Here is a 26314-nt window from a genome sequence, read left to right as displayed (position 1 = left end):
TTTTCAATTACCTTTTCCTGATACTTTACTTGATTATCTGCATTTCTGGCTTTTTTGTATAACACAAGAGCATAATATGTGGCCACCTGAAATGAATAAATGACTAACTTCTTATACCATGTATATGATTTTCTTGATACCTGGTATGGCTGTAGAACCTGATATGCAAGGTCCACACCCCGCATATATTTGTTGTAGTCACAGACACAGGTTTTGGAGTAGTGGATCACTGTTCTGCAGTGGCCCTTGTGGCATCGAGCTCAGGATAAAAATATCTTTTTTATCCTTATACTTAAGAGCAAGCAGCTCTCCATTGCGTAAAGCCCCTGACTGCCCCTTTTGGAACTTTTCATTGACCAATGATTGTGGAAACCCCTGTTGGTTTTTGCAAATGGTCCCACAAGCCCCTATGTTATGTTCAACCAGACTTTCAAATAGGGGTATGCTGGTGTAGTAGTTGTCAACATACAGATTGTAGCCTTTGTAAAAATGGAGTTATCAGCTACCAAACGATTTTTCCAGTTACCCCAGATAAGTAGGGCATTCTGGTGAGTTTAGTTGGCTATCTTTTCCCTCATAAATGCAAAAAGCTGATGTGTATCCGGTTGAACTCTCACACATTTTATAGAGCTTTATTCCGAACTTTGCCCTCTTAGAAGGAATAAATTGCGAGAGGTGCAGTCTTCCTATGAATTTTTACAAGGGACTCATCAATGGAAATGTTTTCTGTTGGGGTGTAGAGCTTTAAGACTGTCAAGTCTTTGATGATGGGTCTGATTTAGAATAGTGTCTTATTCTGAGGCATCTCTGGGCAGGCATTGACTATTGTCGTTAAAACGCCAAAATCTCATAAGCATTTCATAATGGGTCCTAGGAAGAACGACAGAAAACAGAGGTGGCTTGAAAAAGGTGGTTGGATGAATAGGACCGAATGCTCTTTTTTTAACAAGCCCCATAGCGAATGTAAGTCCTAAAAATTTTTCATTTCCAGGACATTAGTTGGTGTCCATAAATGTGACCTAGCATAATAGGATCGTGGATTCTCGCTGATGAATTGGGATGCGTATAAATTTGTTTTGTAGGACAATATGCTCTAGCAAGCTATCAGCCATAAATAATATAAAAAATATATATATATTTTTTATATTATTTATGGCTGATAGCTTGCTAGAGCATATTGTCCTACAAAACAAATTTATACGCATCCCAATTCATCAGCCAGAATCCACGATCCTATTATGCTAGGTCACATTTATGCTAGGACATATACATACATATATATATGTCCAAAATTTTCCACCTCCATATTTATACCAGGAATGGCATTAAAATTAGGGATGAATGGAGTAGCTGAATCCGAAGTCTCCCATCTGGGAAATGCTACATCAAGAGGCAAAGCCCCTTGAACATTGGTGTGCACCAATTCACGAGCACTAGGGACAGCGCTAGTACTGGACATTGTTCCCTGACTTGGAGACACTTCTCCAGAGCACTATTTGCCATTCTTGATGTACTGGTCCTTGTGTGTGAGGATGGACTAGAATCACTGCTCATTTCTGAGCTATCACTGTCTCCGCTACTAAAGCCCTAGAAATCCACTGCCATCTGACACTGCATTTTCTTCGCTGTCAGAACATAAAAGTGCATAAGCCTCCTCTGCACTATAATACTGACGGGTAGAGATGAGCGACTTTGCCTTTTTTCGGGTCGAGTCGGGTTTCATGAAACGCGACTTTCGCAAAAGTCGGGTCGAACGAAATCGGCCGATTATCGTGAAAAGTCGAAGGCCGACTGAAACACGAAACCCAATGCAAGTCAATGGGGAAGAAAAGTCGCCAGTGAGTGGAGGACAGGAAACACACCTAGAGTGCCCATTTTAATGCCAAAAACATCAATTCTTATTACTTAAGCATGTCAACCTTAATTTACTTTATAATAATAGTTAGGCATTGAAAACTGGGGGTTATTTGGCTAAAATAGCTCCAAAAACGGACAGTATATTACTCCATACAGTATTATGGCCACCGCATAGTGCGCTATACAGAGTAATGAGGCCCATATATTTCTCCATACAGAATCATTGGTCCCATATAATGTTCCATACAGTATATGATGAGCTCCACATAATGCTACAGTATATGTTGGTCCCCATGGATGAAGCTCCACTGTCTTATGGGCCCAAATAATGCTCCATATATAATGGGCCCCATTTCTAATGCTCCAGTGTATAATGGGCCCTGTAAATGCTGCTCCAGTGTCTGATGTCCACCTTTGGAATGCTCCAGTGTATAGTGCTCCTCAAAAATTGCTCCAAACCTTTAAAACAATTAAATAAGTCTCCTCGCTAGGGAATCCCTGTACTAGTCTGGACTCCTCGTCGTCCCCATCTTCCATCTCTCTGCACTTGGACTGTTTTAGGCAGAGGGCGTACAGACGGGATGTCATCTCGCTCTCTGACCAGAATGTCACTGTCGGGAAACGCGGAAAACGTCACGGCGGTGGAGCAGGGAGAGGCAAGTATTTCAACTTTGCAAGTGCTGTGATCCTGAGCAAGCAGGGGGGCCCACTTGTTGGTGACGGCCCTGGCACAGGGCACCTCACAGTACAGCAGTGTGTCTGACGGCGGGTGGGCCAGCCCACCGGCAGAGACACTTTTGCGTACTTTAAGGGGCCCTGTGCCAGTGCCGTCGCCCATGAGTATGCCCCCCCACCTGCTCAAGGAACCTGCACTTTCATCTGCATCTTCCTCTTTGTCACCGTGTGAGGTGGTATAGTATGCGGGAAGGGGCACCCGAGTTTCATCAGGGTCAGATTCTTGCTCAGTACACTGCTAGGACAATGTAGTGCTCTGAGTGAATGTACCAGCAGAAAAATCTAGCAGTGGCTGTGCATCAGTGCACTCCATGTCCGATTCATCTTGGACTGCGGAATTTACGATTTGACTTGATAACCCAGGCATGGTATGTGAAAAGAGCTCCATGGAGTAATCTGTAGTGTGGCCTGCCGCATCCTTCACTTTTGGTAGGGGTGAAGGACACAAGGAAAGGTGTTGTTCCTGACCAGGAGCCTCCACTGATGACTCAGTGCTTTTATTTTTTGAAACTTCAGAAGGAGGCGGCGAGAGAGCTTTAGGCTGTGTCAGCAATGTAAGCCAAAACTTATTCCTGAATCTCCAGCTTTAAAAGCTGTTTACCTACTTCCAGAAAAGGGAGCCTTCGAGGCCTTGTGGAGCCAGACGATGACGCAGGCTCAACACCTCCTGCCTTAGGTGCTATTGTGCTTTTGCCACTACCAGCAGATGCACCACCAACACCACCACCATCAGTACCACCTGGCAACCCCTGCCCAATTCTATGGCCTCTTCCACCATACTTCCTCATTTTTGGAAAAATGTACCCAAAATACCACGGTTTTTTTTTTTCTCCCCTGGGATCCTCTGATATTTTTAATGATCCCAATAGCTCAGATATCTTGTGTTGAAGGGTTCGGCTGACATCTCTCTGTTTCCTTGGAAATGTCTCCCTGGCCTCTGACGTCAGTACTGACCATGGGAACTGGAAAACCCTTTGGGTTGCTCACAGTCATGGTCTCTGGCGCTCCCCATGTATAATGTTTACTTTCCATTTTTACATACGTTTTTCTTATCAGTTAAATATAGCAGAATACATATAGCACTACTAGTTAAAGTGGATGACCTTGATTCATATACATACACTCAGTCCCACAACCTTATTGGTTTGATCCTTTTGTGGGAAGTCTTTTATGTTTCATTTTTAAATACTCATTTCTTTTTTAATTAGTCCAACTTGTTATCTATGGGATGTAAGTTATTGTATCTTTTAACACTTGGTCATTTTTTTGTGAAGGTTCTATATACTTGCATTTGGTTACTGCCCCCTCCCCTTTTTTTTGTGAACAGCGGGGGGGCCTAACCTCGATATGATATAAACCGCCAACTTCTGATTTATCTTCATTCCTGTACATTCGACCTGAAGAAGAGGTCACTGAATGGACCTCGAAACGCATTGTCTCTGTATGTACCATAAATAAAGCACTGATATTGGAACCAATTTCTACAATCTACTGGATTTCCTCTATTTGATGGTTGAAATATAGCAGAGCGGGAATTTGGTGTTTTTTTCCCTTTTGGGATCTCCTCCTTGAGACGCTGGGCAAACAGTCACTTGGAGGGTTTTTTGTCTCAGGACGAGTTACCTAAGAAGAACCCCCTGTCTCTCCTTCTGTTGTCCCATTTCTGTTCTCTCGGGGGTCTCCTCTGAAAAAAAACTTTGTTTCGAAAGGATCTTTTAAAACCTGTAGGTCCCAGGTTTGGGAATCCCTTCTTTTTATCCCCTGCCTTTTGGAGGATGTCATCCAGCGTCTCTCTGAATAGGAATTTTCCTTTGCAGGGGATGGAGCATAGCTTCATCTTAGTCTGCAAGTCCCCTGGCCAACATTTTAGCCACAGCATTCTTCGGGCTGCGTTTGACAGGGCTGCTGCTTTGGATGACAACCTTACTGAATCCGCTGATGAGTCTGCTAAGAAGGCCGCCGCTCCCCTTATTACTGGAATGGATTCCAGGATGTTCTCCCTGGGTGTACCTTCCCTTAACTGTTTCTCTAGTTGATCCATCCATGCCATGAGGGCTCTGGAGGTACATGTTGCCGCTATACCTGGCCTAAGATTTCCCCCAGCTGATTCCCAAGTGCCCTTGAGGAAAGTATAGGCCTTTTTATCTAAGGTGTCTTTTAGAGTACCCATATCCTCAAAGGGGAGTGCAAATTTTTTTGAGGCCTTGGCGACTGCCAAGTCTAGTTTCGGGGCTTTGTCCCAAGACGTGGATGCCTCCTCGTCAAATGGATATTTTCTCTTAAGGGAAGAGACCGTGGAGTTCTTCCTATCCAGTCTTTCCCATCCTGTTTTTATCAGGCCCTGTACATTCTCGTTTAGCGGAAACACTCTGTTTCTTTTGGCCCAGTCCCCCGAACATTATGTCCTGGACTGATCTATCAGGCCGAGGGTCTGCCACCCCCATGGTAGACCTTACTGCTCTTACTAACATGTCTACCTCATCTACGGGAAAACAGTGACGGCCCCCCGTTTCTTCGTCTAAGGATGACAAGTCGGTGTCCGAAGTCTGATGTAACTTCCCCTGACGTCGAGACCTCTGACTGGGAGCCTGCTACTACATCCCTTTTTATTGCTTTCCCTTTGTGTTTTAGGGATGAAAAGGCACTCAAACTCCAATCGGATTACAGCTCTTAGATCCGAGGCGTAATCCGGGGTTTCATCACAAAGAACTTCCTGTATGCAGGATTCGCAGAGCTTTTTATCCCCAAGAAGCTGGTAGTGGTCTGCTACAGGTGGGGCATTCCCTTTTCTTTGTTTTCTCTTTCTTCTTTCCCTAATAAGGGAAAGAAGTCTATTACAATGGGGAACATTCACGTAGATCACTCACCCCAGTATGCGCGGTTGCAGGTACCGGTTTGGGAGGTGGATTCAGATCCCTCATGGGTTGATCCAAGGAAGGTGACTTGCTCCTCGCAGTCGACCTGCTGCGCTGTGTGGAGTGGCTACTGGACCGGCCATCGCGCCTGTCCTTATCCTTTTGCCGGTGATGGTGGTGTTGCCTGTGCTGCTGCTGCTTAGGCTGCTGCTCTTTGTGCTGGTCTCTGTCCTCCATACTTACAGGATGCTCCCAGCAAGGAGTAGTTCCAGCGTTCTCTTTTTAAATTTCCCAGTCGTGACGTTACTTCCTCTCCCAGCCTGCTCTGCTCTGTGCCCCGGGGAGCATGCAGTGCGCATGCGCCGACCGTGGGGACCCAGAAGTCGTCCCCTTCATTTCTGGGGCAGCGCCATATTGGTACACCCCTGTACCGTGGCGCTGCCACTGCGTGTGCCGTGCCTCACCCAGCCTCCTTTCTGGAGCAGCAGCTCGGTACTCTCCCCCCCGCTCACCCTGTCAAGCCCATCGGCTACAGCGGTGGCAGCTTCAGGAACCGACCCCGCCACGACAGGGGCCTCCCCACTGCCAGCATTACGGATGGGACGGCCCTGGACTCCTCTTCAAGGTAAGCTGTTGCCACTGCTACTGGTTCCACGGGTCACCAGTCAAGGACAGGAACCCAACTGGGGCGGAGGAGAGGTGCCGCCTTTTTATCTGTAGGTTCCTGTCCTTGATGGGCGAATCCCCTCTCTCCGTGTTGCTGTCATGGGTGAGAGAATTTCAGTCTCTCGATGTACAAAACTGATAGAGACATACCCCAAGCGATTTGCAGCTGTAATCGCAGCAAAAGGTGGCACAACAAAGTATTAAGTTAAAGGGGCAGAATAATATTGCACGCCCCACTTTTCAGTTTTTGAATATCCACAAAAATTTAAAATAACCAATAAATTTCGTTCAACTTCACAATTGTGATCCACTTGTTGTTGATTCTTCACCAAAAATTTCCATTTGGTATCTTTATGTTTGAAGCATGATATGTGGGAAAAGTGTGACAAGTTCGAGGGAGAACTTTTGCAACGCACTGTAGGTAGCAGTCGCACAAATTTATCCTTACTCTTAAAAGAAGCATTGTTTATTGGGACATTGAACACAATAATGACTTTAGTGGAATAAGCAGTATATTTGTGTCCACAGACATATACTGACTATGTGGATTTTAATAGTTTTTTCCTGTAATAGTCTTATTAGAAGTTAAATTTTATGGTATTTAGTTAGGGATTATTTGCCTTTGGCAACTTGTTGTTAATAATAATAAATTTTATTTCTATAGCGCCGACATATTCCGCAGCACTTTACATTTCAGAGGGAACTTGTACAGACGATAGACATTACAGCATAATAATAATCACATAGATCATAACAAATACCAAGAGGAATGAGGGCTCTGCTCGCAAGCTTACAATCTATGAGGAAAAAGGTAGACCTGAAAGATGGGTGGTAACAATTGCCCTGATTGTTTGGACCAGCCATAATGTTAAGTGTGTAACAGTACAGACACAGAGGGCTAATGGATGCATAAAGCATGTGGGAACATGATGCGGGGAACCTGGTTATGGTAAAACCTTTGGCTGTGCCACACAGGGATAGATTAGGTTAATTTGTTGAGGCGGTAGTCCAGTCTGAATAAATGCGTTTTCAGGGCACGCTTAAAATTGTGGGGATTGGGGACTAATCGTATTGACCTGGGAAGTGCATTCCAAAGAATTGGCGCAGCATGTGTAAAGTCTTGGAGACAGGAGTAGGTGGTTCTGATTGAGGATGCTAACCTCAGGTCATCAGCAGAACAGAGGGCGCGGGTAGGGTGGTATACTGAAATCCCATCCACTATAAATCCCATTCACTTTTCTCTAACTGTATGATGCTGCGTTTTTGAAAGCAAAAACTTGCAGCATCAAAACTCACCAAAATACTCACAGTGGGTACACAGCCCAACACTCCAGACTAGTATAGCAAGTAATTGCACAGTAATTTGCCATTTATAGCACAATTAAAAGCAAATAATTTTAGAGTAGAAAATATATAATGTAGTGTGCTTCTGATGTATTTCTCCTCCAAGTTTGCCCTAAGGGCTGGTGGTTCTGCACGTGATACAGCTGATGCGCTCACATGTTTCTTACTAGACAGGTTTCGTCCAATCCTATTCATGTCAATAGTTCAGCACAATTCTGGGCGAAAAGTTCACACAACATTCCATTAAAACATGTGAGCCAGTGCTCTGCTGCCTTTACAACTCACATGAAGGCATCAGTCATTTAAGGACAGAGTTAAGACTACTAATTTTTCGGATCACTGCAAGTATTTTATCAGGTTTTTAGGGGGCAGCTGCAATGAAGCCAAACCTACAGTAATGTAAGGTACAGTGCGGCTTTTTCATAGCCATACGGTAAACTGCTGCGTAAGCACAGATTTTATCGTATTAGCTAAATCCAGCCTTACAGCATCCACTAATTTCTATTTAATGCTATGTTCCCACGATGGAGCAAGGCAGTGCAATAGTGTTTGCAGAAAAGAAAAAAGTGTGTAACGGACTTGTCCAGAAGGGGAGTATTCATTCCCTTAAACTTTTGAAGATCTTCTCCAGTTCAGCAAAATAGCGTCAAGCTGTCAACCATCTTGCCAAATTCGCATTCTGGAGAATATGCTGTTTTTTTGCAGAATTCAAGTAGAATTCAATTCCATTATTACAAATTCCAGCAGCACTACTACCTAGTATTTCATATTTTGTCATTTTTGGGAAAAAAAAAAAAAAGGTTGATTTTTGCTGGGAAAAAAATAATTTGAAAAATCATAGATATTAATATAGATATATTCTGCTCTCTATATAGTAAAAATGCAAAGTTCAAATGCCCCTTTTTCAGCATTTTCAAGGCATTTCATGCATTTTGGGTGCTGATTACACCTACACTTTTTCTACATGTTTAATTAACTTAGTTTTGTTCATCATGCTATGAAAAACACTCAGCATTTTCAGCATGGTTTTGTCACTTTCTCATTGCTTTTTATGGATGAAAAATGCTTCTATAATTCTAAAAGATTTGACAGTCTCCAGATTTAAAAAATGCTGTAAATCTCACATTAAATAAGAAAAAAATGTGTATGTGCATGAGGAATTTTGTTGCTTTTACTGGTACTGTAAAAAAACAGCTTTTAGATAGCATTAAAAAACACCACATGTGAACATTGCCTTATTGTGCATTTTTTTTTTTTTTTTATACACTTTTCTGGTCCAATTTGTCAACTCTACATGCTGTACCTATACCGCAGCCAGCTGCCACATTTTGCTTTTTGTACATGTAGCATTTCTTAAGTTCTTAGTGTATTAAATGTAAAATTACATAAAATTGTCACTTTTTCTTTTAACTTACATTTTACTTTTTTTATTGCATTTTTTGAGTGAATTGTTTTTACATGCATTTTTAAATACCAAGTTGGTATTTCTTTGATGTGTTATGCTTTAAGTAAAGATGCTTCGCTTGGATACTTCCTGGTATTTGGCTTTGACAAAAATGATATTGATATAGTCATGTGCAGATCACATGAATTTTTTATGTGTTTCTGCTGCGGAAACGCACATGCATTTTTATTTCTAGATTCCTAATGCAAGTTTTAGAGAAAATCCATACATAAAACTCACTGTAGCCACAAGAGAAATTGACATGTCGCAGATTTGAAACATGCACCTCAGGTCAGCTTATGCTGAGTAAAAGAGAGGCACAATAGGCATGAGATTTCTATAAACCCAATCCACTTTGTTGAAACTATGAGGTCGGTTTCACACGTCCTGATATTTCCGGTACCGGGAAAACCAGTACTGGAGATGTCAGTGTCCGTGTGTGTAATACTTGCAGCAGCACATGTGTGGCAACCTGCTGTGTCTTATAAATGCCTCTCAATTACTAACCCATGGGCTTGGTGTCACCTGACAATACCAAGGTGACATCAACACCACAATTATGAACCCCACTTTCCACCGCTACAGGGCAAGTGGGAAGAGCTGTGCAAGCAACAGAATTGGAGCATCTAATAGATGCACCTTTTCTTAACAGCTGCAGGCTGCTATTTTTAGGCTGGAGGGTTCTATATCAATGGCAACTTATCAGCTTGAGAATAGCAGCCCCCAGCTGTCAGCTTTAGCAAGGCTGGTTGTCAAGAATGGGGGGGGACCCCACGCCGGATTTTTTTTTTTTTTTAAATAATTTACAGCACAGGAGCCGGTTGATGAATACTCCCATCAGCCCTGCCTGCTCTCATTGTTCTCACTTGAATAGAAGTCTCATCATACTTCCCTGAGCGTGCTGATTGCCGGCAGAAAAGGGGAAAATGATGAGAGCCTTATTCAGCACCCAGCACCAGGGAACAGCGCTTACTGTACCACTGCTTCCCAGGCACTGAGACATTTCACATGGATGACATCCCAGTGTGTCATCGGTGTGCACGTGCGAGAGTTGTTTTGTGGTCCGTGCTGATAGTAAAAAAAAAACAGACATATCTATGTGTGGGACACACGGTCCGTTGAAACACACTGACATGTGCACAGACCCATTCACTTGAATGGGTCTACTTGTGCAAGTGTCTCCGGTACATGTGAAAACCGTCACCAGTGGGAAAAAAATGCAGCATCAAAAATTCTCCCCAAACTCATTGTATACACACAGCCTTAGACACAAAAAGATGCAAGAATTGAAAAAAAAAATTACAAACAGAACTAAAATTGTGGTCACATTTTTTTGTTACGCTTATTTTTTTCTTAAATGTACACATTTTTTCATGAGAAGAAAGTCTATGTAAAAATGAATAAAAACCACTTAGTGCATGCTGAATTTAGAAGAAATAATAGTGTTTTAAAGAAACCTATGAAAAATATAGACTGTTATACATTACATATTTCTGTTTACTTTCAATAAATACTATAGGCAGAAATTGGCACACAAAACATGGCAAAAATTAAAAAAAAAAAAAAAAAAAAAAAAAAAGTATGGTAACTTGTGAAATCACTTAGATGCTCTATTGCCCCTTTAGATTAAGGCCGGGGTCACACTGGCGAGGAATACGGCCGAGAGAGAGGCGCTAAAAGCACGCATTAGACACGGACCAATGATTCTCTATGGGGTCCCTCGCACCAGCCGTATATTTCTGATCCGTATTCTAGGCTCCGTGCCAATCGCAGCATGCTGTGATTGTCAGCGTACTACGGCCGCAGTACGCCAATGCAAGTCTATGGGTGCGCAAAAGATACGGATTACACACGGACCACACATGTGACTTGCGAGAAATACGCACCAGGTGTCTTTTAGCAAAGCCGGCAATTCAGTGCGCTATACAGTAAACTCACACTGACAGGTTTAAGAAAGAAAGAAAGAATAGATATATACACATAGAATATATATATATATATGCGCATTCTGTGTCTATCTATTCTTTCATTTCTTTATTAAAACTGTCATAGGGCTCCATTATATGTCCATTTTGCAAGCCTGCGAGAAAATCTCACCATACGGATGCCATACGGATTACATACGGATGCTGACATGCGCAAAATACGCGACCACACCTTGATTACGGATGACATACGGAGCACTATTTAGGGGTCTGTCATCCGTATTACGCATGTAAAATACTGACCGTATTTTGCGCAGGTTAGTGTGACTCCAGCCTAAGGCTTACATTTTGAAACAGTTATCAAAATCTAAATATTTCAGCACGCAAGTCCTGCAAGATAACATGCTATTAAACTAAAAAGGGATTCAGATTATTTTCCTACCTGAATTTCCATTCCTGTAAGTGTTCCACTGCTTGTAAAGCTTTAAACTGGCCAGTATACAGCTACCTGGCTGAATCCTAACACAATTTTCCTGGAAAAATAGCTTATCCCAATTATAACAATGTCTTTTATGCAAATAACTAACTGGAAACTTGGCTTGTTAGCTGAGCAGAAATCAGTAGTACAGGTTCCATAGCCTCTAACCAACCCCAACTATCTATGTCCACCAGTTTTGTTCTGCTGCACCACTTGTGTCTTCCCCACCCATCGTTTCACCACCTGTGAGCTGCTAACATTGGAAGGTTACAACTAGCTATTCAGAAGGCTGTGTTCACACGTTGCTGCAACAGAGCTATATCTGAACTAAATTATATGCTATGACTGTGATCCAGCTATGAAGATTCTGTAAGTATACCACAGACTTTACCCTTTGCGGGAAAATTCATGTCATAAGTTGACAGAACAATTTCCAGTGCTGATTTTCTTAAAATGTCATCCACAATTCTGGTACTGTAATATCACCCATGTGGACTGACCTCAACTATTTCAATTTAGGGGTTATTCATAGATTGCATTCATAACAACTTTTGAAAATTGCCATAAATTTGTGACATTACCAAGATCTGTAAATACAAAATTTAGGCTTCTGAGGAATTTTTTTTTTGCTAATTTTAATTACTATTTTGGATCTTATTTTAAGTAATGTGCAAAAAAAAATGAAGGTTCCCTAGCTTTTTCTATCAAACAGTCAGCACTAAGATATCATCTAGGAGTGTCACGATCGTAGGGGTACTGGTTAAAAATCACACCTGTGCCCTGGAGACTAGGGATTGAAAAGGACCCTTTTCCCCATGTGGAAAGACTACCCACAACATATCAATATGAGTGTGCTGAGTTTTATTTGCAGATTCTAGCTTTAGGGATCATACTCACTTGCGAGAGACTCGCACGATTCTCGTGCGAGTCTCTCTCATGAAAACCTGGCACTGCCACCGGCACTCGGACCGGAGCATGCGGCTGCATAGAAATACATGTAGCCGCACGCTCCGGTCCCAGTGCCGGCAGCAGTGCCAGGTTTTCGTGCGAGTACCTCGCAAGTGAGTATAAGCCCTTAGAATTACAGTAGCTGTGGAAAATCTGCAGGTAAAAAACACGTTTATATTTTAAGTACATTTCCATCATGGAGATGCACTAAAAGCACAAGTTATATGCACACATGGCTACATTAATAAGGATTTAGCAAATCCAAAAACTAGTATCATAAGCAAAGCAGCTTTATTTAAAAAATTAAAATCCAAAAAATGACAGTACAGTGTCAAAAAACATGATAAAACGGCATGTAGAAAGACGTATACAAAAACGCAATGACAAACATAAGTAACCTACTGTATACTATAGGTGCAAAATTGTAGCAGAAAATTTGCAACATCAAGAACTCACCAAATATTTATTTAGTTGGGCTTGTTTTTTTATTTTTAAATTTTTATTTGTTTTCGGAAAAGGAGAGAGATTTGAACAACATTTTTAGTTTTTCTTTTAGATTTTTAACAATTTTATTTTATTTTGAACTGGTTGAACTTGGACCTCCATTTACTGATTCCTTGTACAATAGACAGCAATACTATAGTAATGTAGTCTGTTGTAAAATTATAATGCTCAGCTACATCCATATTGGAGTTTTGGCCTTCATTTGGTTTTTGATATTGCAGATTATCTAAAGCATTTCAATTAGCTAAATTACTGTAGATTATTTGCATTTTTCCACTGCATTTTTGAGTACTTTTTTCTATGAATTTTTAGTACGTTTTTTTTTTCTGCTGTCTTTTTTGTCTCTGTTATGTCATATTTTAAATAAAGCTGCTTTATTATACATAATTGATAAAGTCATGTGCAGACTACATCCATTTTGAGTGCTTTTCCTCTGTAGATATGCACTAAAAATGCGGGTGTTTTGGGGTTCGTATACGATGACGCATAACACAGTTGAGCGCTATGCAATGTTTTATCGGATAGCTTTCAACCCAATGTTCTACTGTGGGGCAGTTCAGATCTGTGATTATCTCCTGCCAATTGAGCATGAGAAAACAATCTCACCATGCTGCATTTGGCCTCAATATTTGGATCACGCTCAGCAATACAAGTCTATGGGGGCACGTTAAACATCAGAGTGCAGTCCAATGTACCTGTACAGAGACAATGGAGAAGACAAAGAAATTAAAGGGAATATGTCACCCCTTTTTTCGAATATGTGCTGCCGGCACCGACATCAGAGGCTTATTTACAGCATTCTGTAATGCTGTAGATAAGCCCCCAATGTAACCTGTTAGATTATACTCACCCTGGTGTTCGGTCCGGTGCCTCCCATCTTCATATGATGCCATCCTCTTCTTTCCTTCCTGTTGTGGCTTCTGTGCAGGTGCACTGCTCTGCCCGGTTGAGGGCAGAGCAGAGTCCTGCAGTGCGCAAGTGCCAGAAGAGGGCCTGCGCACTGCAGTATTCTGCTCTGCCCTCAACAGGGCAGAGCAGTGCACCTGCATCGGTGCCACGACAGTATATATAAGTATATATAAGGTGGAAACAGCAAACCACTCGACACAATGTGCATCAAAACACTACATGCAAAATCTTGACCAGTAAACAACATCTGGCGCAGGGTGTAAATGTAAAAGGATTTTAATGAGTTACTGCCTCATGATAAAGTGCCTGTGCATAAAATTGCTCATGTCTCATAAAGAGAATTAAGTAAACATCCGCATATGTAGAAGCAAATGGCACAGTAATCCCTTACTATGCTACTGGCACCTATCAAATACCAAGGCCAAAAAATCCTATACAACCTGTAATTTGCATCATGCCCAGAGAAAATTCACATTCTTAGTGTGAGTGCACAGGAACAGTGACTCTTACCCATGTGGACAGATCGAGCGGTGCTGGCAAGGCCCCGACGTGTTTCGCCTAAACGAAAGCCCCCCGAGGAAGCCCTTTTAATTCTCTTTGAGACATGAGCAATTTTATGCACAGGCACTTTATCATGAGGCAGTAACTCATTTTTTACATTTATACCCTGCGCCAGACGTTGTTTACTGGTCAAGATTTCTTGTGTAGTGTATTGATGCACATTGTGTCAAGTGGTTCGCTGTTTCCACCTTATATATACTCATTGGATTTGTGATTATATGGATTTTTATATGAATAAAATTGATTGTACATTTTTGCACAAAAACAATGGTCTTGTGTGATTTCTCGCTAGAGTAAAAAAATTGTTGTTTTGGGCATTTTGAACTCAGAACGTCTTTTGTAGGTGATATTATAATAAGGAGTTGCCTGACTATATTTCTTGTATTTATTGTAATGATCAGTTATAAGTATGAAACCTGGTGTCAAACACTGCAGAGGTAGCACGTTCTTTTTTTATTTTTTGCACATGTGAACATGGCCTTTGAGGATGCAGAATATCTCTCTTTCCAAATGAATGGCACTTCAGAGCCATTAAACGCTATCAATTGCATTCTGACTGGCATTGTCTGCCATTTTTCCTATCAAGTAGTCAGTCACTTGCTTCGTGTATGCGGAGTTCACCAATAGGTCACACAATATGTTGCAAATTTGTTGCACTTCATATTACAATGATCATTGAAAAACATAGCCATAGCTGTAACATCCATTTTATTTATGTGATGCTTTTGTATGGAATAACATTGCCTACTAAGCCTTTTCATACCTTTGTCGTACGGTAGCGGTGTGTGCCTGACTGATCAAATAAATGCAAATAATGTTTAATATCAATAGGTTTTCACTTGTAATGTGTACAACGTGTCCCGTAACCATCATTAATCAGATATTTTATGTTTGATGAATGCCAACCCTTTGCAGCCCATGCCAATTTCCCGGTTAATGGGAAACCTATTTGGTACAAATATCCTGTCTGCCTATGACTGTCCCCTGTTGAAGAGTATATTAGTGAGCCATTTCTCTTCCCCTAATGAATAGAGTAAAGCAGCTTGTTCTAACTGCCGCAGAAGCGAAAAATTACTTTTCATATAAAATTCATTTAAATGATGAGATGATTATGTTAAAACATTATGGCCTTGTTCTAAAAAGTGCAGAATTCATTAAAATTCCTCTCTGAGAGCAGATAATGAAGGTCTGATTGAAAAAGCTCCCACTTTTATTCTTCCTCTATCAGGACACAAAGAGAAAAATAAATGAAAATTGCATGTTTGATATGTTTTCATGCTTACTAAGAAATTACAATGAAAGATGTTTCGCCTGTTCAATATAGTACAAAACCGTCTTTGACATAAGGTCAATACAATTGTATTTTTTATTTTAATCTATCATTTTAAAAAAATTACTTAATTTTGAAGACTATTGGTTCAAATTACTATAGATGAATCTGAGTTATGCCACTTTTACCAGCAGGAAAATGGAACAGAACATATTAACATTTCTGTGTTTAAAGTCTTAAGTTTGATCAAATGTTCAGCTAAATCAAAATGCATCGGCAATAGCATTTCTAGAAATATAAAATATCAGACAAAAGGTTAGGCTGGGATCCCACAGTGAGTATTTGCTGAGGTTTTGATATTGCACATGCAGCTATTAGGTAATTGGGTTACATGGGTTTTTTTTTTCATTGCACTCATTGTTTTTTTTTTTCCATGCATTTTTATCATGTTTTTTTCAGCTGAAGGTTTTTGTCTTTTTGGTATGTCATGTTTAAATTTAAAAAAAAAAAAAATGCTTTGTATTGGATACTCCTGTTTGATAAATTTTTAAAGTCATGTGCAGATTATATGTATTTTTAGTGCATTTCCACAATAAATTTGTTTGTTTTTTTTCATCTGCAGATTTTCCTCATCTTATTCAAGTCTATGGAAAAAATCTACAAATGAAATGTAATGGCTCAGTGGTTAGCAATGCAGCCTTGCAGGGCTGGGGTCTGGGTTCAAATCTCACCAAGGACAACATCTGTAAGGCCGGAGTCACACTAGCGAGAAAATCGGACGAGTGCAATGCGATAAAAAAATCGCATTGCACTCGTCCCTGTGTTAATCTATGGGGCAGCTCCCAGCATACGATTTTATTTTTCTCGCCTGTTTAAAACGGGCTGAGAAAATCGCAGCATGCTGCGATTGTCACCGATTCTCGGTCGAGACTCGCCAATGCAAGTCTATGGGTGCGAGAGAAAAAAATCGGTTTACACACGGACCACAAGTGTGACTTGCGAGAAATACACACCCGGTGTCCTTTAGCAATTCAGTGCGCAAAACAGTAGAATCACACTGACATGTTTAATAAAGAAACAAAAGAATATATATATATACACATAGAACACATATATATTTATATACACACACACATGTCATTGAGACACACACATGTAAATATATATATATTTCATAGAGTTCTACATAGCATAATAGCCGCTAATTCAATTGACGGCTTCTGTAAAAGCAATACAAAACACGACATGAAATGACACATGGTTTACATACAGCAAGCCATTTCATTTCATGTATTTTTTTATATGTCCCTGACTAATAATTTGATTATTTGTGTGTAAAATTTGGGACGTCTAGGTGTTAAATTAAGGGGTTAATTCGTTGGAAAAAAATGCGTGGGCTCCCGCGGCAAAATCGCAACCAAAGCGGTAAAGCAGGTGAGTGAGGGCAGATTTTAATAGCCTTGAGAGGGACCATTATTTTTGGTTACCCCCGGCTACAAAAATCTGCCCCCAGACACCCCAGAAAAGGCGCATCTATAAGATGCGCCTTTTCCGGCACTTATCCTCTCTAAAATGTTGTGAAGAAGAAACGGAGAGTGGTGGTCATGGGGGATTCCCTGTTGAGAGGAACAGAGGCCGCTATCTGCAGACCGGATATAACTTCAAGAGAAATGTGCTGTCTTCCAGGTGCAAAAATTAAAGATGTGACTGACAGGATATCAGGACTCTTCAGACCTACAGATGACTACCCATTCCTGCTACTACATGTGGGGACAAATGACACTGCAAGAAACGACCTGGAAACCATCTGCAGAGACTTTGAAGACTTAGGCAAGAAAGTGAAAGAACTGGGAGCGCAGGTGGTCTTCTCTTCCATCCTCCCAGTGGATGGCCATGGAACAAGGAGGTGGAATAAGATTCTGCAGGTGAACAACTGGCTACGTCGATGGTGCCGTCAGGAACGATTTGGATTTATGGATCACGGAATGAATTACTTTTACAATGGACTGCTTGCTAGAGATGGGGTGCACCTTACGAAGACTGGAAAACATGTATTTGGAAGTCGCCTTGCTACACTTGTAAGGAGAGCTTTAAACTAGAACAACATGGGAAGGGAAGCAAAAGACCAGAAAAAGCCATACATCTGACAAATGCTATTGAGAACTCTGCTATTAGAAGTGGAAAGGAAGAACAAAGACAAAAGAATCTAAATAATAAAAATATTGGAGAAAGAGAAACCAATCACAAACTAAAATGTTTCTATACTAATGCACAAAGCATGGGCAACAAACAAGGAGAATTGGAACTACTAACACAGGAAAAGAAATATGATGTCATTGGAATCACTGAAACTTGGTGGGACAATACACATGATTGGAATACAAGACTAGAAGGATACAACTTATTTTCAAGAAACAGACTTGATAAACGAGGAGGAGGTGTCGCATTGTATGTTAGAAACGAGTATATCTGCACAGAGATTGAAGCTTCAGAGACTGGGAGTACTGTGGAAACTGTTTGGGTAAGAATACAAGGACAGAACAATGGAAAGGACACCATTGTAGGCATTTACTACAGGCCGCCTGTGCAAGCTGAAGATATTCATGAACTCTTTATGCATCAAATGGCCAAGTTCTCCAAAAAATATGACATAGTTGTCATGGGAGATTTCAACTATCCAGACATTTGTTGGGAATCTCTCTCAGGCAAAACTAACAGGTCAAGGAAATTCTTATCCTCTCTTGCTGACACCTTTATCTTCCAAAAGGTAGGGGAGAAAACAAGGGGAACTGCTACCTTGGATCTAATCCTTACAAACAGGGAGGAAATGGTTGAGGAGGTAAAAGTGGCTGGGACCCTAGGAGGTAGCGACCATGCTATTTTAGAATTTTGGATAACTAGAGGAGGAAGACATGTGAAGACTCAGACGTCAAGGTTAGATTTCAGAAAGGCAGATTTTAAGGGATTCAGAAAGAGAATTGGAGGGATCCAATGGCTGGATATCCTTAAAGACAAAAATGTCCAGGAAGGATGGGAAATCTTGAAAAATGAAATTCTCAAAGCACAATTGTTAACAATTCCAAAAAGAGGGAAGAATAGGAAGCATTTAAGGAAGCCAGGATGGATGAACACAGAACTTAAGCACATGCTAAAAAGGAAGAAAAAAATGTTTATAAAATGGAAAGAGGGAGGCATATCTAAAGAAGAATATAATGCTGTCTGCAGAACCTGCAGGGAACAAATCAGATTAGCTAAAGCTGACAATGAATTGAGGCTTGCAAGAGATGTCAAAAGCAATAATAAAGGATTTTGGGGATATGTCAAAAGTAAAAGAAAAGTCAAAGATGCTATAGGATTTTTACATGATGAAAATGATGAAATGGTAAGACAGGATGTTGAGAAGGCCGAACTTTTAAATTCCTATTTTGCATCTGTTTTCTCTCAGAAAGGAAATGTAACATCAACTGTTCTTCAGTGTCCTATTAAGGGAATAGAAGAATCCAGGATATCTATAAACAGAAAGATAGTGAGGAAACACTTAGCTAACCTAAATGAATTCAAGTCACCAGGTCCAGATGAATTACACCCCAGAGTACTGAAGGAGATAGCAGAAGAAATTTCTGAACCCCTCTCCATAATCTTTGAAAATTCTTGGAGAACAGGAGAAGTCCCAGAAGACTGGAGAAGAGCAAATGTTGTTCCTATCTTCAAAAAGGGGAAGAAGGTGGACCCAGGCAACTATAGGCCGGTGAGTCTGACTTCTATACCAGGAAAGATCTTTGAACAAATTATTATACAACATGTATATCAGTACCTGGATAAGAATGAAGTGATTAAACAGAGTCAGCATGGGTTTGTAGCTAATAAGTCATGTCAGACTAACTTAATTTCCTTCTATGATGGAATCACTGATTGGGTGGATCAAGGAAATGCTGTAGATATAGTATATCTTGACTTCAGCAAAGCATTTGACAAAGTATCTCATACAATCCTTATTGAAAAAATGTCTAAGTATGGAATGGACAAGGCAACTGTTAGGTGGATTCATAGCTGGCTTAGTGATCGGACCCAAAGAGTGGTCGTAAATGGCTGCACATCCAATTGGAAGAATGCCTCAAGTGGGGTACCACAGGGCTCTGTCCTGGGCCCTGTATTGTTCAACATCTTTATCAACGATTTAGATGAAGGAATGGAGGGTAAACTGATTAAATTTGCTGATGACACAAAGCTAGGAGGGATAGCTAATACTAGAGAAGAGAGAGAGAGGATTCAAAAAGATATAAATAAACTGGAGAAGTGGGCAGCAACAAACAGAATGGTTTTTAACAGGGAAAAATGCAAAGTACTACATCTGGGCAATAAAAATGAAAAAAGCATATACAGAATGGGAGGAATAGGGCTAAGCAACAGCACATGTGAAAAAGACTTGGGCATACTAATAGATCACAGACTGAATATGAGTCAACAGTGTGATGCAGCAGCAAAAAAGGAAAATGCAATTCTAGGATGTATTAACAGAAGCATACAGTCTAGATCACGTGAAGTCATTATTTCCCTCTACTCCTCTTTGGTCAGACCTCATCTGGAATATTGTGTCCAGTTTTGGGCACCACATTTTAAAAAGACATCAACAAACTGGAGCAAGTTCAGAAAAGAGCGACCAGAATGGTGACCGGTCTGCAAACCCTGTCTTAGGAGGAAAGGTTGCAGGATTTGGGAATGTTTAGTTTGCAAAAGAGAAGACTGAGAGGAGACTTAATAGCTGTCTACAAATATCTAAAGGGCTGTCACATTGTAGAAGGATCAACTTTATTTTCATTTGCACAAGGAAAGACTAGAAGCAATGGGATGAAATTGAATGGGAGGAGACACAGATTAGATATTAGAAAAAACTTTTTGACAGAGTGATCAATGAGTGGAACAAGCTGCCACGAGAAGTGGTGAGTTCTCCTTCAATGGAAGTCTTCAAACAGAGGCTGGACAGACATCTGACTGGCATGATTTAGCGAATCCTGCTTTGAGCAGGGGGTTGGACCAGATGGCCCAGGAGGTCCCTTCCAACTCTATGATTCTATGATTCCCATTACCCTGTAGTGGTGGCTAATGGGTTAATATTAATGGCTTAATGTCACCTTGCAATTGGAAGGTAACATTAAGCCGATTAATAATGGAGAGGTGTCAATAAGACACCGATCCATTATTAACCCTAGACTACTAAATGGTTAAAAAACACAGACATTAATTAAAAATTCTTTTAATGAAATAAAGACACCTAGTTTTTGACCATATTTATTCCTCTGCTAATCCAAATAAAAGCCATTGACCTGTAACAAAAATAAAACAAAAAAGCAACCATATCCTTATTTCTCCGCTGCTCAGTCATGTCCCCTGCTGCAATCCATCAGAAAGGGTTAAGTGGTTTACACAGGGACCGGTGCTAATGCGACCAGACCCATGTAAACCACTGCCAGAATGAATTATTTCATCTTTGCACAGCCTCCCTGGCTGCCTGGAGATGAACTAATGAGCATGGGAAAGTTTCTGCATTTTTTCCCACGCTCATTAGTTCACCTCAGGTCAGCCAGTGACGTCAGTGTCTCAATGACATCATATATATATATGTATGTGTGTGTATGTGTGTGTGTGTATATATATATATATATATATATATATATATAATCTGTAGCACCGCTTGGAAAACTAATTGACAGGTTAGTCACACTCGTCAAACATAGTGTTTGACTAGTGTGACCAACTTTTTACTATTGAGGCTGCCTATACAGCATCAGTAGTAAAAAGATATAAAGTTATAAATAATGAAAAAAATAAAAAATCGTGATATTCTCACCTTCCAGCGTCCCCAGGCCTCAGCGATGCTCCCGGCAAGTGCCGTTCCCAGAGATGCTTTGCGACAATGACCTTTGAAGACATCGTGGTCTCGCAATACCGCTACGGTATTGTGAGACCGCAATGTCATCAAAGGTCATTGTCGCAAGGCATCACTGGACCGCAACGTCATCAAAGGTCACTGTCACAAGGTATCGCTGGGAACGGGACTTGTCAGGAGCATCACTGAGGCCTGGGGACGTTGCGTGGGACGCCGGAAGGTGAGAATAACACCATTTTTAATTTTAATTCTTTTTTTAACAGGGATATGGTACCCAGGACCTGGAGGACAGTCTCCTCTCCTCCAGACCCTGGGTACCATCCACACATTTTCCGCATACTTTGCGCATGGTGGGCATAGCCACATGCGGAAATTTAGCTGAACAATGCTTTCCTATGTGTGCGGAATTCCAGCGATTCCGCAAAAAGAATGAACATGCTGCATATTTTTCCGTGATGCGATTTTGCCGCGGAAAAATACGCAGCATTAGCACAGCATGTGCGGATTGCCATTGAATTCAATGGGTTGCTTATTTTATGGATTTTTGCAGCGTTTTCGCAGCGAAAGAACGCGGCAAAAAAGCATAAAATTCGCAGGAATTCCGGTTGATATCACCAGCCATTCCCATTTTATTTAGGTGTATCCATATAAATGGCCCACCCTGTGTGTGTGTGTGTGTGTCTGTGTGTGTGTGTGTGTGTATGTATGTATATATAATATATAAATACACACTCCTCCCATTGGCCTTGCAGGTGCCGTTATGAGCTTTACCTACCCATAAATTGTAGCCTTAGCCCAGTAGTGACATGTTTGTCAAAAATTGTGTGCTGGTGGCCCAGAAGTGGCTTATATTGTAGAGCAGGGACGGAAGGTCACCTTGCCGTGGTTGATGGGCTTACGTGAACTGGCCAGTTTGTGCACTAAGAAACATCATTTTTCATCTATTACTGTAAGTAAAAAAAAAATTTTGAAAAATTTTTTGGAAAATTTTGAGAAGTTTAATCTAAATTGAATGTTTTTAATGTTTTTCTGAGTTTTATGCACATGTGCTGCTGTGTTCTTTTTTTGTCTATATATTATATGTATATATATCTATCTACTGTATCTACCTATCTATAATGTGTGTGTGTGTGTGTGTGTGTGTGTGTGTGTGTGTGTGTGTGTGTATATATATATATATATACAGTTGTGGCCAAAAGTATTGACACCCCTGCAATTCTGTCAGATCATGCTTAGTTTCTTCCTGAAAATGATTGCAAGCACAAATTCTTTGGTATTATTATCTTCATTTAATTTGTCTTAAATGAAGAAACACAAAAAGAATTGTCCTAAAGCCAAATTGGATATAATTCCACACCAAGCATAAAAAAGAGGGTGGACAAAATTATTGGCACTGTTCGAAAAATCATGTGATGCTTCTCTACTTTGTGTAATTAACAGCACCTGTAACTTACCTGTGGCACCTAACAGTTGTTGGCAATAAGTAAATCACACTTGCAGCCAGTTGACATGGATTAACGTTGACTCAACCTCTGTCCTGTGTCCTTGTGTGTACCACATTGAGCATGGAGAAAAGAAAGAAGACCAAAGAACTGTCTGAGGACTTGAGAAACCAAATTGTGAGGAAGCATGAGCAATCTCAAGGCTACAAGTCCATCTCCAAAGACCTGAATGTTCCTGTGTCTACAGTAGGGTGACCGCAAAAAATCGATGTCAGAATTTTGTCCGTCTGGACCCCACAAAGCGATTCCCCTTTCCAGATATTGAGAGAACCAAAATTTGAGCTTGATCAAACGATGTTAACCCGTGCCGCTCGTCGCTCAAAGTTTGAAAAAATCCAAATTGAGGTATTTTAAGATTTAGGTATTTTGCATAGTCTGTTAGACTATAAAGAATGTGACAACAACATTGCAGAAATAGCCCTGACCAAATTTTCGAACCATTTGTGGTATTTGAATGCAGAGTTGGTGGGATTATCGTTTTTTGATCCCACCATTACAGACAATGAAAAGTTGTTAATGGCTAATAAATTGCTCAGTAGCACAGATGAACCATCAGAGCACGCTAGGGTTGTAAATCCAATAGCTAGGAAAGAAAAATTAAAAGAGGTAGGAAGTAACCGACTTTAACGACCTTCTGACAAAAGATGAAGAACAAAAGCAATATGTCCTGCAAGTTGTAAGCAAATGCCGAGCATTATATTCTGACGTTTCAAAAACTACTTTAACAAAAGCTCTAGAATAGATTAGATAACTATGTAAAATTATCAACTCATGTAGGTTAGCGTGCTCTGATGGTTCATCTGTGCTACTGAGCAATTTATTAGCCATTAACAACTTTTCATTGTCTGTAATGGTGGGATCAAAAAACGATAATCCCACCAACTCTGCATTCAAATACCACAAATGGTTCGAAAATTTGGTCAGGGCTATTTCTGCAATGTTGTTGTCACATTCTTTATAGTCTAACAGACTATGCAAAATACCTAAATCTTAAAATACCTCAATTTGGATTTTTTCAAACTTTGAGCGACGAGCGGCACGGGTTAACGTCGTTTGATCGAGCTCAAATTTTGGCTCTCTCAATATCTGGAAAGGGGAATCGTTTTGTGGGGTCCAGACAAACAAGATTCTGACATTTTTTCCCCCCCATATGAGATCCGGTCACCCTAGTGCACAGTGTCATCAAGAAGTTTAAAGCCCATGGCACTGTGGCTAACCTCCCTAGATGTAGACGGAAAAGAAAAATTGACAAGAGATTTCAACGCAAGATTGTGTGGATGTTGGATATAGAACCTCGACTAACATCCGAACAAGTTCAATCTGCCCTGCAGTCCGAGGGTACAACAGTGTCAACCCGTACTATCCGTCAGCGTCTGAATGAAAAGGTACTGTATGTTAGGAGACCCAGGAAGACCCCACTTCTTACCCCGAGACATAAAAAGCCAGGCTGGAGTTTGCCAAAAAAGCCTAAAACATTTTGGAAGAATGTTCTCTGATCAGATGAGTCAAAAGTAGAGCTTTTTGGGCAAAGGCATCAACATAGAGTTTACAGGAGAAAAAAAGGCAAAGAAAAAACCACAGTCTCTACAGTCAAACATGGCGGAGGTTCCCTGATGTTTTGGGGTTGCTTTTCTGCCTCCGGCACTGGACAGCTTGACCGTGTGCATGGCATTATGAAGTCTGAAGACTACCAACAAATTTTGCAGCATAATGTAGGGCCCAGTGTGAGAAAGCTGGGTCTCCCTCAGAGGTCATGGGTCTTCCAGCAGGACAATGACCCAAAACACACTTCAACAAGCACTAGAAAATGGTTTGAGAGAAAGCAGTGGAGACTTCTAAGGTGGCCAGCAATGAGTCCAGACCTGAATCCCATAGAACACCTGTGGAGAGATCTAAAAATGGCAGTTTGGAGAAGGCACCCTTGAAATATCAGGGACCTGGAGCAGTTTGCCAAAGAAGAATGGTCTAAAATTCCAGCAGAGCATTGTAAGAAACTCATTGATGGTTACCGGAAGCGGTTGGTCGCAGTTATTTTGGTTAAAGATTGTGCAACCAAGTATTAGGCTGAGGGTGCCAATACTTTTGTCTGGCCCATTTTTGGAGTTTTGTGTGAAATGATCAATGTTTTGCTTTTTGCTTCATTCTCTCTTGTGTTTTTTCATTTAAGACAAATTAATTGAAAAATTGAAAATAATAATACCAAAGAATTTGTGTCTGCAATCATTTTCAGGAAGAAACTGAGTAACTGAGTATTATCTGACAGAATTGCAGGGGTGTCAATACTTTTGGCCACAACTGTGTGTGCGTGTATTTATATATATATATATATATATATATATATATATATATATAATGTCTGTCAAGTGTTTTGTGAGCTGTCAGTGTGATTTTACAGTAGCCGGACATGAATTCATGAATTTCCAGCTTTTCAAAGGACATCAGTGCATAAAAATCGGACAGCACTCGCATGTTTTTTTTTCTCTCACCCATTGACTTGTATTGGCGAGTCTTGTCCGAGATGCGCAGCAATACGCAGCATGTTTTAGATTTTTTTTCTCAGTCCGATTTGAGCTGAGAAAAAAAATTGCAGATGAGATGTCACTTATTGAAGAAGTCCGAGTGCAGTCCAATTTTTATCGGATTGCACTCCTCTGTATTTCTCGCAAGTGAGTATGAGCCCCTTAAAGTTAAGAAGCATAGATATCAATGGGCCAGCTCCACTATAAGAGCTCATTCAGACATCAAGGTTTTTAAAATAAAGAAAAAATGGTCAGATTTTGATCAGTGTCATTAGTTTGATCAGAGCGTCAGTTTTTAATATCCGAGATTGTGTAATAAAATGCAGGTATTGAGAATGTCGCCATGGATCCGAGACAGACCAAGAGTTAAAGGTTTATTTATAGGGATTTTTCTCTCCACGCAGGGAGGAGCAGTAGGGGGTTAAATGTGACAGTGTAAAATGGTAAAGCAAGCACAATGGAACTGAAGAAAGCAATAAAACAGTTATGCAGCATTGAAACAGTTAAACTCAAATAATTATAACTTATCCGTCTGGGGAAAGCTTGATTGAAGAGTCTACTTCTTCCATGTTGCCACCAACAACAGCAGCACTTGCAGTCTCTAAAGTCTCTACTCTGTATGAAGTTGGGACCTCCAGGGGTTAAAGCAGGGAGCTGGGAGCTGATGCGAACCTGAGTCTCCCCTGCTCTGAGCCTCTGTCTGATGCCCCATCTGTCTATCCACAGGAATGATGCTGCGCACACTATGAAGTCTCTTTACCACACTCAGGGGCTCCGGCTTGTCACTGCGGTCCCTGGGACTACGCGCTCGTGTCACTGTCTCTGCACTGTCAGGGGGTAAGTCTCCTCTAGTCACGGAGGCTACCGAGTCCACGTAGTCACATACGGCGCTTTCAACGCCTTGTCCTTC

The 26314-nt window shown here is 40.8% G+C and overlaps 1 protein-coding gene across 4 annotated transcripts in view; it reads right to left on the bottom strand.

Moving 5' to 3' along the window:
* Window positions 1–26314, bottom strand: part of OCA2 (OCA2 melanosomal transmembrane protein) — a 665305-nt gene that overhangs the window by 556015 nt on the left and 82976 nt on the right. The window contains exon 1 of one of the 4 annotated variants that reach the window (XM_073541480.1): window positions 12202–12258. The exons of 1 other annotated variant lie outside the window; for it this stretch is intronic. Coding sequence is in view for 2 of the 3 variants with exons in the window: in XM_073541481.1 (XP_073397582.1) it covers window positions 11269–11280 (12 nt within the window). In the remaining variant the exon portion in view is untranslated. Of the gene's footprint in view, window positions 1–11268; window positions 11563–12201; window positions 12259–26314 lie in introns of those variants that run through there. 2 more of the 4 variants (XM_073541481.1, XM_073541478.1) reach the window with 2 other exon arrangements.

The sequence above is a fragment of the Dendrobates tinctorius genome, unplaced genomic scaffold (genome assembly GCF_039654945.1).
Source record: "Dendrobates tinctorius isolate UK_male_01 unplaced genomic scaffold, ASM3965494v1 ptg000121l, whole genome shotgun sequence".
NCBI classification, from domain to species: Eukaryota; Metazoa; Chordata; class Amphibia; order Anura; family Dendrobatidae; genus Dendrobates; species Dendrobates tinctorius.
This window is presented reverse-complemented; position numbering and strand designations above follow the sequence as displayed.